General features: G+C 40.7%; 1 protein-coding gene across 4 annotated transcripts in view; it reads left to right on the top strand.

Moving 5' to 3' along the window:
* The window catches only part of Rbm27 (RNA binding motif protein 27), a 102,497-nt gene that overhangs the window by 15,099 nt on the left and 75,439 nt on the right, over positions 1 to 11,959 (top strand). For all 4 annotated transcript variants that reach the window (XM_008821640.3, XM_008821638.3, XM_008821639.3 and 1 more), the window contains exons 2-3: positions 5,170 to 5,288; positions 9,098 to 9,222. In XM_008821640.3, the coding sequence (XP_008819862.1) occupies positions 5,170 to 5,288; positions 9,098 to 9,222 (244 nt within the window). The remainder of the gene's footprint in view (positions 1 to 5,169; positions 5,289 to 9,097; positions 9,223 to 11,959) is intronic.

Below are 11,959 nucleotides of genomic sequence, written 5' to 3'. Positions count from 1 at the left end.
CTAAAATGATCTGTTCATAATTCTCCATAAGGTTTTACACACACACACACACATGCACACACAGTTTATTTTTTGTTTTGTTTTGTTTTTTGAGGCAAGGTCTCACTGTGTAGCGTGGCTGACTTGGAACTTGCTGTGTAGACGAGGCTGGTCTTGAACTCAGAGAGATCTACCTGCCTCTGCCTCCTGAGTATTGGTATTGGGAGCATGCACTACCACACACAGCATGGTAATTTTTCAAAAAAGATTTATTTAACTTTTGAGTTGTGTGTCTGTGTTGTGTTGTTGTGCACATGAGAGGCCAGAAGAGTTTGTCCCTAGAGCTGGAGTTACAGGTGATTGTGAGCCACCTGTCAAATGTGGATGCTGGGAAGTGCTGAGAACTGAACTCTGGTCCTCTGCAAGAGCACTAAGTGCTTTTAACCATTGAACCTTCTCTCCAGCCAGTAAAATATATATGTATATATATTATTATTTTATGTATATGAGTGTTTTGCCTACATGTATGTAAGTGCATCCGTGTCACAAGAGGGTGTCAAATCCCCTGGAATTACGGAGTTACGGATGGTTGTTTGCTGCCATGTGGGTGCTGTGAACTGAACCCAAGTTCTCTGCGAGAGCAGCCAGAGTCTTAACTGCTGAGTCATTGTATTAGTTACTTTTCTATTGCTGTGATAGAAACGCTGACCAAAGCAACTTATAAAAGGAAGAGTTTATCTGAGCTTACGGGTTCAGGGAAATTACAGTCCATCATGGCAGGGAGGCATGGTGGCCAGAGGTGGCTGGAGCAGAAGTGGAAGCTAGGCTCTACGTCTTCAAGCAGGCACAGGAAGCAAGAGAGTGACTGGAGATCAGGCAAGCTTAAGAATTCCCTAAGCCTGCCCCTAATGATGTGCTTCCTCCAGCATAGCCACACCTTCTAATACCTCCCAAAAGAGCATCACCAACTGGGGACAAAATGTCCAAATACTTGGAGCCTATGGGGGACATTTTCATTCAAACCATCAACAGCCATCTCTCCAGCCCAAGTAATATATTTAATTAAGAAAACAAATCTTGACTTTATTTTGAATTTTATGTTTTTGTGTATGGGTTACACATGTGTATGGGGAGGCCAGAGATTGACTTCAGGTGTCTTCCTAATTTGCTCTCCACCTTATTTTTATGAAACAGGGTCTCTCATTGAACCTTCAGCCTACCAGGTCTGCTAGCCAGGCCAGCAAACTCCAGAAATCCTTCTCTATTTTTGGTGTGCTGGGATTAGTCCCGTATTACTGTGCCTGACTTTCTGTAGGTGCTTGGGATCAAACTTGGGTCGTCATGCTTGTATGGCAGGTACCTATCCAACTGAGCTATCTCCCCAGCCCAATTTGTATCTTTTAAATATATAAATAATAATATATATTTGCTTTTAGCACACTTTGACCTTTGCTGCTAATTTGTTGTTGTTGTTGCTTGAGACAGGGTCTCCCTGTAGCCCCAGCTGGCCTGGAACTTGCTATGTAGATCAGGCTGCCTCACTCTTAAAGAGCTTTGCCTCTGCCTCCTGAGTGCTGAGATTAAAGGCGTGTGCCACCACATTGACTCTTGACTGCTAATTTTTTAAATTACCTCTTTATTTTATAAAATTGAAGGTAAGTTTTCTCCGTCAGAATTAGTTATCAGTCTTAGTGTGTGTATGTAAGTTGTGTGTGTGATGTGTGTGTATGTGCATGTGGAAGTCAGAGGTTGACATCAGGTGTTCTTCCTCCATTCCTCTACCTCATCTCTCGGAACCTGGAACTCGCCAGTTGATTAGATTGGGCTGACTATCGAGCTCTGGGGATCTGACTGTCTCTGCCTCAGTAGTGCTGGGGTTATAGACATGCCACCATCCCCAGCTTTTTAAAAACCTAAGTGCTGTCAGGTCCTCAACTGAGCCATCTCCTCAGTCCTCTAGGTACAGTCTTTATCAATTATTCTTTCTTATTACTGTATTGGTATTGAAACAAAGTTCTGTTTTACTCTTATATAAACTTTTGTTTAGTTTTTTGCTCATTTAGGATAGGGTCTCTTAGCCCAATCTGGCCTCTAACTCTTGGCAATCTTCCTGCCTCAGCCTCCTGAGTACTGGAATTATAGGTATGAACTTCCATACTTGAAGTGGAGGTGCTGTTTTTTTGTTTGGATTTTCAAAATATTTGAAAAGATTTTATGTTACGAGTGTTTTGCCTGTATGTATGTTTGTGTACTACATGCATGTATGGTATTCTCAGAGGCCAAAAGAGGCCTTTAGGTCTCTTGGAACTGGAGCTGTAGATGATAGATAGCCACCTATGTAAGTTCTAGGAATTGAACCTGTATCCTCCTCAAGAGCAGCCAGTGCTCTTAACTGCTGAGCCATTATTTCTCCAGTCCTTAATTTGGTTTTTCTTTTGTTGGAAAAAATGTGATTGATAATGTGATTCTCATAAGCTGAGATGTCTTTTTGAAAATATGTTTGCTAGTTTATGTATTTACATGTGTATAAGTGCTTTGTCTGCACACATGGAAGTACTTCACATGCATGTGTCACCCTCAAAGGCCAATTGCAGAGGTCAGAAGAGGGCATTAGATCCCTTGGAACTGTAGCTGCAGGTGTTTGTGAGCTGCCATTTTGTTGCTAGGAACCTAATCCAGCTCTTCTGCAAGAGCAGCCAGCACTCTTAATGCTTGCCATCTCCCCAGTCCCCAAGCTGAAACTTCTTGAACTTTTTGTTTGACAAGAGAGGCCTGAGGATTATAGAACAGGATTAGAATGAATAGCATTAAATTTTTTTTGATTTATTTTTATTTTATGTGTATGAGTATATTGCCTGCATGTGTGTAAGTGTACCCCTGTCATGCAGTGCCTATGGAGGACAGGAGAGGGCATTGGATCCCCTGGAACTGGAGTTACAGATGGTTGTTAGCTGCTTTGTGGGCTGGGTTTGAACCCAGGTCTTCTGCAAGAACAGCCAGTGCACTTAACCCTTGAGCCATCTATCTAGCCCCAGATTGACTAGCATTTTATTTTACTTATTCCAAAGACAGTCAATTTTTAACACATTTTTCCAGAAATAACTTGAAGCAGGTTACATAAAAATATATATTCAATGAAATTTAAGGGGGAATAAGAAATCCAAGACCAAAGGATTTGCCAATATGGGGTCAACTTTGGTAGAAAAATGAAGTTTTCCATTAGCACTGTTCTTTTTTTTTTTTTTTTGAAAGTCCTAATGAATTTATTGGGCTTGCTAACAGAGCATAGGATGGGGGTTTATGTACAGAAGAGTGAGCACCCTTCCCCCATTTACAGCTATGGTGGAAAATCCACACTCAAATATAGATCCTGTGACTTCCCAACAGCCGCACAAATGGAGAGAGGTGCCTCGTGTATAAGTGTATAAGTGCTTTGCCTTATATATCCTTAGCCCCTTCCCTACATGCAGCTAAGATCGACTGATTGGGTGGGAGGGGTAACTGACTCCCTCATGGATTCCTTGACAAGTGTGGGAAGGAGGTTTGACTATAGCTTGCTTGCATAGTGGTTGGAGGACACTTCCAGATAACACTCCACCCCTTCCTCCAGCTCTTACATTCTTTCTGTCCACCTCTTCCACAAAAGTCCCCCAGCCTTGGAGGGGATGATAGGTGTGGGATGATCTTCCTTCCATTGTGGCAAGGCACTGAATTTTCAGGTCTCTGCATCGTCTGTTTTCCATGGGCTGTTGGCCCATATCAGTGGGATTCCATCTACTATGAAAACACAAACAACAAGAAGAACATCTAAACATGGCTGCTATAATAACTTAACCTATGGGTGTAAACACAAAGGTGAATAGCATTTTGTAAGGATTTGATCATTGTGCTTACATACTGGTTTTATTTACTGTCATCCTGAATGCTGTTCATTTGATGTTTATAAAAATGCTGTGGGAGGCAGGGTTACTAGACTCCAGTGGATGAACTTGCACCAAGGGACACCTGGGTAGAAATGCTTGACTAGATAGGACTTAACTTATACGCCAAAAGACCTGAAATCTAGTTCAAGGGCCTATAGGAGAGTAAGGAGGGGATCTGAATTTGATTAAGATGTATTATATGAAATGTACAAAAACTCAATAAAATATTAAAATTGAGAAAAAGTGCTATGGAAGCAGGGCGGGGTGGTGCACACCTTTTGTCCCAGCACTCTGGAGGCAGAGACAGGCGGAGCTCTGGTCTACAGAGCAAATCCAGGTCAGCTGGGACAGGGAGATCCTACCTCATAAAGACCAAAAACAAACAAGCAAACAAACCCTATGGAGCCGCGTATGGGGTGCACATCTCTAATTCCAGTACTCAGGCAGAGATAGGAGGAGTGTCATAGAATCATGTGCTGCTCTGGCATTTTGAGTCAGGTTACTGCTGACTAGAAAAAATATGAAGGTTTATCTCTGCTGCTTTTCCAGCACTTCTGTTTTTCCTGTTTCTAGTTCTTAGAGCTTTTCCTTGCTTATAGCTGGAAAAGAAGTGTTTAAGGTATTATTTCCATGTTTCCATTTTAAAAAGATCTTTAAGATAGTGATTGAGAAGATTAGTGATGGGTTTGGGCTTTTGGGGGGGGGGCTTTTTTTTTTTGACACAGGGTCTTCCTGTAGCCTCAGCTGGCCTGAAACTTCATATGTAGAGCACACTGGCTTTGAACTCAGAGATCCACCTGCCTCTGCCTCCTGAGTGCTGGGATTAAGGTTGTGCACCACCATGTGCTTGACTTGATTTAGTCATTTTTGTATGCTGATCCTGTGGTTCTAGGTAAAGATGCTTTAGAAGAGGAAAAACCTGTCCCATGATGTTCCCTGCTTTTTCCTCACTGATCACATGGAGCACATAGTTCGTGAGGGTGGTGTTGTCAGTGCTTTACAGGCTGGACCAGACAGCAGCTTGGGGGTCACCTTTTCCCTGTTGCCATTGAGAAAGCAAATGAATGAACACCTGATCTAGCATTCTTGGTATGATCAGCACTTTGGAAATATGGGGCACAGTAAGTATATTGTAAAAATAAGCAGAAAAGGAAACTCACTTGCAGTCACTTTAAATCTTTGATTTTTCAAGATAGGGATGACTTCATTAATAATATCATCATTGCATACAATGTCTTACAACTTTTTTTTTTCTTTCTCTAACTAGATGTGATGCTGACCCTTCAGCCCTAGCCAACTATGTTGTAGCACTGGTCAAGAAGGACAAACCTGAGAAGGAATTGAAAGCCTTTTGTGCTGATCAACTTGATGTCTTTTTACAAAAAGGTAATTATAGGCATTCAATCAAGTATTTTAGGTAAATATTTTTAATTTAAAACTTCTTGAAGAGAGCTAGGAGTGGTGGCATATGCCTATAATCCCAACACTTAGGAGGCTGAGACAGGAGGATCATGAGTTTGAGGCCAACCTGGCGTTATGAAGGGAATTCCAGGTCACCTGGGCCACAAGACAAGGCCCTGTATCAAATAAAACAACAGTGATGTAACCAAACATCATGAAAGTATAAGCTTTTAAAAAATGGAGTGGAATGCTTCATGAATTTGAGTGTAATCCTTGCACAGGGACCAAGCTAACCTCTATCACTAACCACTATCATTCCTATTTTAGTAAATGTAGTGCTGCAGCAAGCATAGGTTTATAGGAAAGAAAGTAGTCAAGTTCTTTGAATTCTTGAATATAGTTCATTCATGAATGCTAAAATACTTGTCAGGCACTTTAGGTTTTTTTTCCCCTTCTTTGTTTCTTCCTTATATTAAGACAGTGACTCTAGGGCTAGGTGTGGTAGCATACGCCCTTAATCCCAGCACTTGGGAGGCAGAGGCAGGTGGATCTTTGTGAGTTCGAGGCCAGTCTGGTCTACATAGCATTACAGGGAAACAAAGACCGAAAAGAAAAAAAAAAACAAACAAACCAATGACTCTTAATACTTTTTTAGTCCATTGTGCTTTAAGCAACACTTAACTGATGTTGAGGAATAACTGCTTGAAGCTAGTGAAGTTGCTTATTTGTGTGTGTGTATGTGTGTGGGGGTGTGTGGGTATGTAGGTGTGTAGGTGTGCATGTACATATGTGCACGTGGAGAGCCTAGGCCAACCTTGGGTGCCATTTCTCAGGAGCTTTCCACCTTTGTTTTTTGAGACAGTGTCTTATTTGCCTGGAATTTGCCAAGTAGGCTAGACTGGCTACCCAGTAAATACTGGGATTGCAGAGAAGTACCAGCATGCCCAGCTTTTCTACATGGGTTTTGGGGTTCGGATTTAGGTCCTTAGGCTTTTATAGCAACCATTTGACCTACTGAGCTATCTCCTCAGCCTCTGAAGCTGCTTATCCTTGTTAATATAGTGAACCCATCATTCTTGTTCTGTCTTGACTGGGTCTTAATATCCAAGAAGAGCTAGGCATGATCCTCTTCTCTTTGTACCTTTAACTTCCCATCTTTCCATCTTAAACTGGACATGATAGAGTTTTCTTGTAACTCAGCACTTGGGAGTTGGGGGCAGGCGGATCAGAAGTTCAGGGTCATCCTGCTTCCCTCCCCTATCCCCACTAGTCCTACTCTTATCTAAGCCACACTGACTACCTTTTTGGTTTTGACTGTGGCAAGCCCGTCCCTTGCTCAGAGCCCTTGAACTTGTTTTACCTTTGCCTGAAAGATGAATTTCTTACTTCTTTCTGATCTCTTCAGATGCCATCCATTTGCAGTTTCCCAACTGTACTTCATACAATATAGAACACCCCCATGCTTCCAGTCACCCTTTCCTCCTTCTAACCCTGCTTTATTCCTTTCATGGACCTTTTAACAGCCTGTCTTATTCTTATTTGCTTGTTTATGTTTATCTGTCTCTCCCTTCCTTGTTTGCTTGCCCTTTTGTTGAAAGTAGAGACTTTGAACCTACAGAGTGCTTGGTACATAGATTTTTTTTCTTTCTCTTTTTTATGGTCTTTTTGAGATAGGGTCTCCCTGTAATCCCAGCTGGCCTGGAACTTGCTGTGTAGACCAGGCTGGCCTGGAACTTGCTGTGTAGACCAGGCTGGCCTGGAACTCACAGAGATCCGCCTGCCTCTTTCCCGAGTGCTGGGATTAAGGGATTAAAGGTGAGTGCCACTATGCCTGGCAGATTTTTTTTTTAGATTACAGTTCTTTTGTGTGTGTGTGTGTGCCTGTGTGCCTGCGTGCCTGCCTCTGCCTGCACGCACACATATGTGTGCTAACTACAGTATGTGTATGGAGGTCTTGATAACTTACCAGAGTGGGTTTCCTTCTTCAACCATGTGGGTCATAGAGATTGAACTCAGATTGTCAAGTTTGGTGACAAGCACTTTTACTCATCACCAGCCCTATCTTTTTAAAAAAATATTTTATTTATTTTTTTTTGTGTGTATGAGTATTTTGCCTGCATGTATGTAAGTGCACCCATGTTGTGCAGTGCCCATGGAGCTCGGAAGAAGTGTTGGATGCCTTGGAACTGGCGTCATGGATGGTTGTTAGCTATGTGGGTGCTAGGAAACGAACCCTGGTCCTCTACGAGAATGGCCAGTGTTCTTAACTACTGAGCCATCTCTCCAGCCCTAATCTTTTTTCTTTTCTTTTTTTTTTTATATTGAGTTATATGTCTTTTAAATTACAAAGGTTATACATGTTGTAAAACCCAAAAGATAATCTGGATGTGGTGGTGCATGCCTTTAATCCCAGCACTTGGGAGGCAGAGGCAGGCAGATCTCTCAGTTCAAGGCCAGCCTGGTCTATCCAGTCAGTTCCAGGCCCGCTGGGGCTATAGGGAGACCCTGTTTACAAAACAAAAACAAAAACAAAAAAGCTCCAAAAGATTATGAAGAAAGACTTGATTATAAAACATTTCGAAGGGTCTAATTTATTGCGTTAAGATTACACATAACTGTTCCAGGCTATCCTTGAACTTGCTGTGTAGTGGAGGATAACCTTGAACTCCCATGAACTCTGGATCCTCCTGCCTCTGCCTCCCAAGATTACAGGTGTCTATTATTAAACTTAGTTTATGTGTAGTGCTGGAGATTGAACCTGGGGCTTCATGCATACCAGGCAATCACTCTACCAGCTGAGTTACATCCCTAGTAATATTTTTTATTTTGAGGGAGTCTTTTTGAAGCTGAATGTTACTCTAGTCCAGGCCCTCCTGGCACTCATTATGTAGTTCGGGTGATCCTTCAGTCTTCTTCTGAATCCTGGGATTACAGATGTGAACTGCCATGTTCCACTTAAGCACTGAAGTTTTACCATTATAAAAAAATGTTTGCTTATAGGAATTATCAGTGTAAATGAGTTTATACGAAGATGCTTTTCTGAGGAAAAGGTAGTTGACGTTTTAGAAATGTAAAACATGTAATAATTGTAGTATGAGCAGAGTCCATGTTGTACCTTTCTCTTTCCTGCCTTCCAATGCTGGGCAAGGCAAGTGTGCTAATAAAACTATAAATATTTTGATATTTATACTTTCAGCAAATTTACCCATTTCTTCCATTCTGTTTGTCCAAAAGAGTTGCAACAGAGCCAAAATACAGTTACATAAGAAGTTTCATATCATCTTCATGTAACTATTTTTTTTTCAACAAATTAAAAAGTATTTTAATTTAGTTTTTGAGTAGGCAGTAAGGTGATACCATGAAATCTATTCTTCCTGGTCTACATATGCCCTTTTCCCTCCTATAGCACACAGTTTGTCAGAGTCTTTATATAGATAAATGCACAGAATGTTGTCTTAGATATTTTGAAAGCTTATAGACTCTATAGAAGTTTTGTGTTCTCTTACATGATTATTTATTAGTTTCTTGCTTATGGAAACTTGGTTTGTTCTAGTTTTTTGCTCTTACATATGCAGCAAATAATCTTTCTATATCATTTGTACACATGCAGTTATCAGAAGAATTGAAAAAGAAACAAAACCAAAACAGTCCCCAGAACAGACTTCCCTTTCTTTAAGATAATTGTTTTTAATCCTAACAGCAGTGTAAAAGATTTGTTTTCCTAAGGTGTTGCTAATGATGTTTAAACATGTTTTTTGTTTGTATAACACTTAAATATTATTTCTTCTCCTTAGAAACTTCAGGTTTTGTGGACAAACTATTTGAAAGTCTTTATACTAAAAACTACCTTCCACCTTTGGAACCAGTTAAGCCTGAGCCAAAACCACTAGTCCAAGAAAAAGAAGAAATTAAAGAAGAGGTAATATACAATTCAATTCTCACTTTGTTTTTGGGAGTGTCTTAGAGCCTATCACCAGTGTTCTTTTTTATTTTTTAAAATTTTATGTGTATGAGTGTATTGCCTGCATGTGTATTACAGCACCCATCTCGTGCAGTGCATGAGGAAGACAGACTTGGGTGTTGGATCTCCTGGATCTGGAATTATGGACAATTGTTAGCCTCCATGTGGATGCTGGGATTCAAACCCAGGTCTTCTGCAAGACTAGCCAGTGCTCTTAACCACCAAGCCATTTCTCCAGCCCCTCTCCCCCTTTTAAGATTTATTTATTTTATGTTGTATAGATTTGTGTGCCTGAGTGTAGATATGTATGTACACCCCATGCATGCAGGTACTTGTAGAGCTAGAAGAGGGCATCAGATCAGCTTAAGCTGGAGTCTCCAGGCATTGTGAGCCACCTCACATGGGTGCTGGGAAATGAACCCAGGTCCTCTGCTGAGCTATCTGTCTCTCCAGCCTCAGCACTGTCAGTTTTTAGAAGTAATTACATTGAAGTTTCTGGGTTGGGAGATTGGTGCAACTTTTTTTTTTAAACAGTTTCTTAGTTCCTTGGTCTTTAGAGTTGGAAAACTTAGATAGCTTGTTTATAGATCCAAGAAATGCTTTAACAATATTAAAGAAACCAAAAGAATCTTTTTTTTTTTCTTTTTTTTGGGGGTCTTTTTGAGACAGGGTCTCCCTGTAGCCCCAGCTGTCCTGGATCTCACTATGTAGACCAGGCTGGCCTTGAACTCACAGAGATCGGCCTGCCTCTGCCTCCCAAGTGCTGGGATTAAAGGCGTGTTGCCACCATGCTGGCTCAAAGGAATCTTTTAAAAAATTTATTTTATGTGTGTATGTGTGTGTGTGTGTGTGTGTGTGTGAGAGAGAGAGAGAGAGAGAGAGAGAGAGAGAGAGAGAGAGAGAGAGAGAATATGTGCTTATGGGTGGGTGTAGGTGCCTGTGTGTGTATTTGTGAAGGCCAAAAGAGGGTGTTGGGTGTTTTCTTCTGTTACTCAGCTTGTTCCTTTGAGGTCAGGTCACTCCCTATACCTGGGACTATACCTTGACTATGCTGGAAGCCAGCAAGCCCCAGTGATCTTCCTGTCTCTGAGCTCTTCAGAACTGGTTACAGATGTATGTGAGACACCCAGCTTATATGGGTGGTAGCATCCGATCTCTAGTCCTTTTGATGTACAGTAAGCACTCTTAACTTTGGAGTAATTTCACAGCCCTCAGAGAAATCTTACCCAGTGCCTTCTAGAAAAAGAAAACTTGGTTAAATACACAGTCCTGGCTGAAAGTAAAATATTAATAAAATTTCAAGAGAAAATCATTAGGTAACACAGTGTCATATATAGAGAAAAGTTTTACACTTTCTAACCACATAGATTAAAAAAAAGTTTAATTATGAACTTTGCTGTCAACATTGGAAAGGAAAATACGGTTTTATACCATTGAAGAATAAAAGCATGATTAAAGATGCCAACCTAACAGGATGGAAAGATGGCTCAACAGATGAGATCACATGCTACTCTTGCAGAGGACCTGAGTTCAATTCCCAGCCCCCATGTCAAATGGTTCACAACCACCTATAACTGGAATTTCCAGGGGATCTGATGCCTCTGGTCTCTGAGGGCACTTGCACTCATGTGTCCATAACCCCACACCAGTGTGTGCGAGTGCACGCGCGCACACACACACACCCACACACACACATACACACAATGAAAAAGATAAAATCTTTAAGAGAAAAAAGTTACTAGCCTAATTTTTGAACCAATACAGAAATTTGACAGCATTCATTTGCAATTCCTTTTTTAAAAAAATATTTTGTTTTAAACTTTGTTTGTATTGCTTGAATGTATGTATGTGACCTGTGTTGTTCAGTGCTCTGAGGTCAGATCCCCTGGAACTGGAGTAATAGACAGTTGTTACCTGCCAAGTGGGTGCTCAGAATCATGGGTGCTGGGAATTGAACTGGGTCCTCTGCAAGAACAGCCAGTGCTCTTAAGCACCAAGTCTTCTCTCCAACCCCTGCAATTCCTTCTTTTTAAAAAAAATTATTTATTTAATAACCACATAATTAGAAGAAGCATTTCATGACAGCAGCATTGACATATTCAATAACAATTTCCAGAGCTAAGATGCCATCTATTTCAAAATTGGCTGTAAATTTTTAGGTTTACAGTTGAATTAATAAAGTTATACAATATCGTACTCAGTATAAACCCTTTAAGACATAAAATTATATGAAGTTTTAACCTTTAAAAAAGATCTCCATTTCATTATTAAAATACAGTTTCTTACAGAAAAATTCATTTTTAATGGAATTGACACTAAGATGTTTGCGCATGCATTTCTAATCTCTATGTATCTGATTATTACGTCACAGTCAGTTACTTTCTGAGCTCCTTGGCATCTGAGCATGGATATAAAGTCATCAGGTAGAATTCAATGGTAATGTTTTTCACATCCACCAATTATTAAGGAGTAATTTTTATGCTTTGAAGAATTATTTTTTTAATTTATTTATTTTTACACTGACTTCCCAGACTGCACCCACCCATAGCCTCCCTCTCCCCACTAGAGCCCTTATACTCTGATATCCCTGCTACTGTCTGCTGTGTTGTTGGCACCCCCAGCCATTCCCCACTAATTGCCCTTCTGGTGAATCTAGTCAGCTTATCTAGAGGTCTTTGTTTTAGGAGGGTCAGCT

The sequence above is a fragment of the Nannospalax galili genome, unplaced genomic scaffold (genome assembly GCF_000622305.1).
Source record: "Nannospalax galili isolate Female #2095 unplaced genomic scaffold, S.galili_v1.0 scaffold328, whole genome shotgun sequence".
NCBI classification, from domain to species: domain Eukaryota; kingdom Metazoa; phylum Chordata; class Mammalia; order Rodentia; family Spalacidae; genus Nannospalax; species Nannospalax galili.
The sequence above is the reverse complement of the archived record's forward strand: the minus strand, read 5'-3'. Positions and strand labels throughout refer to the sequence as shown.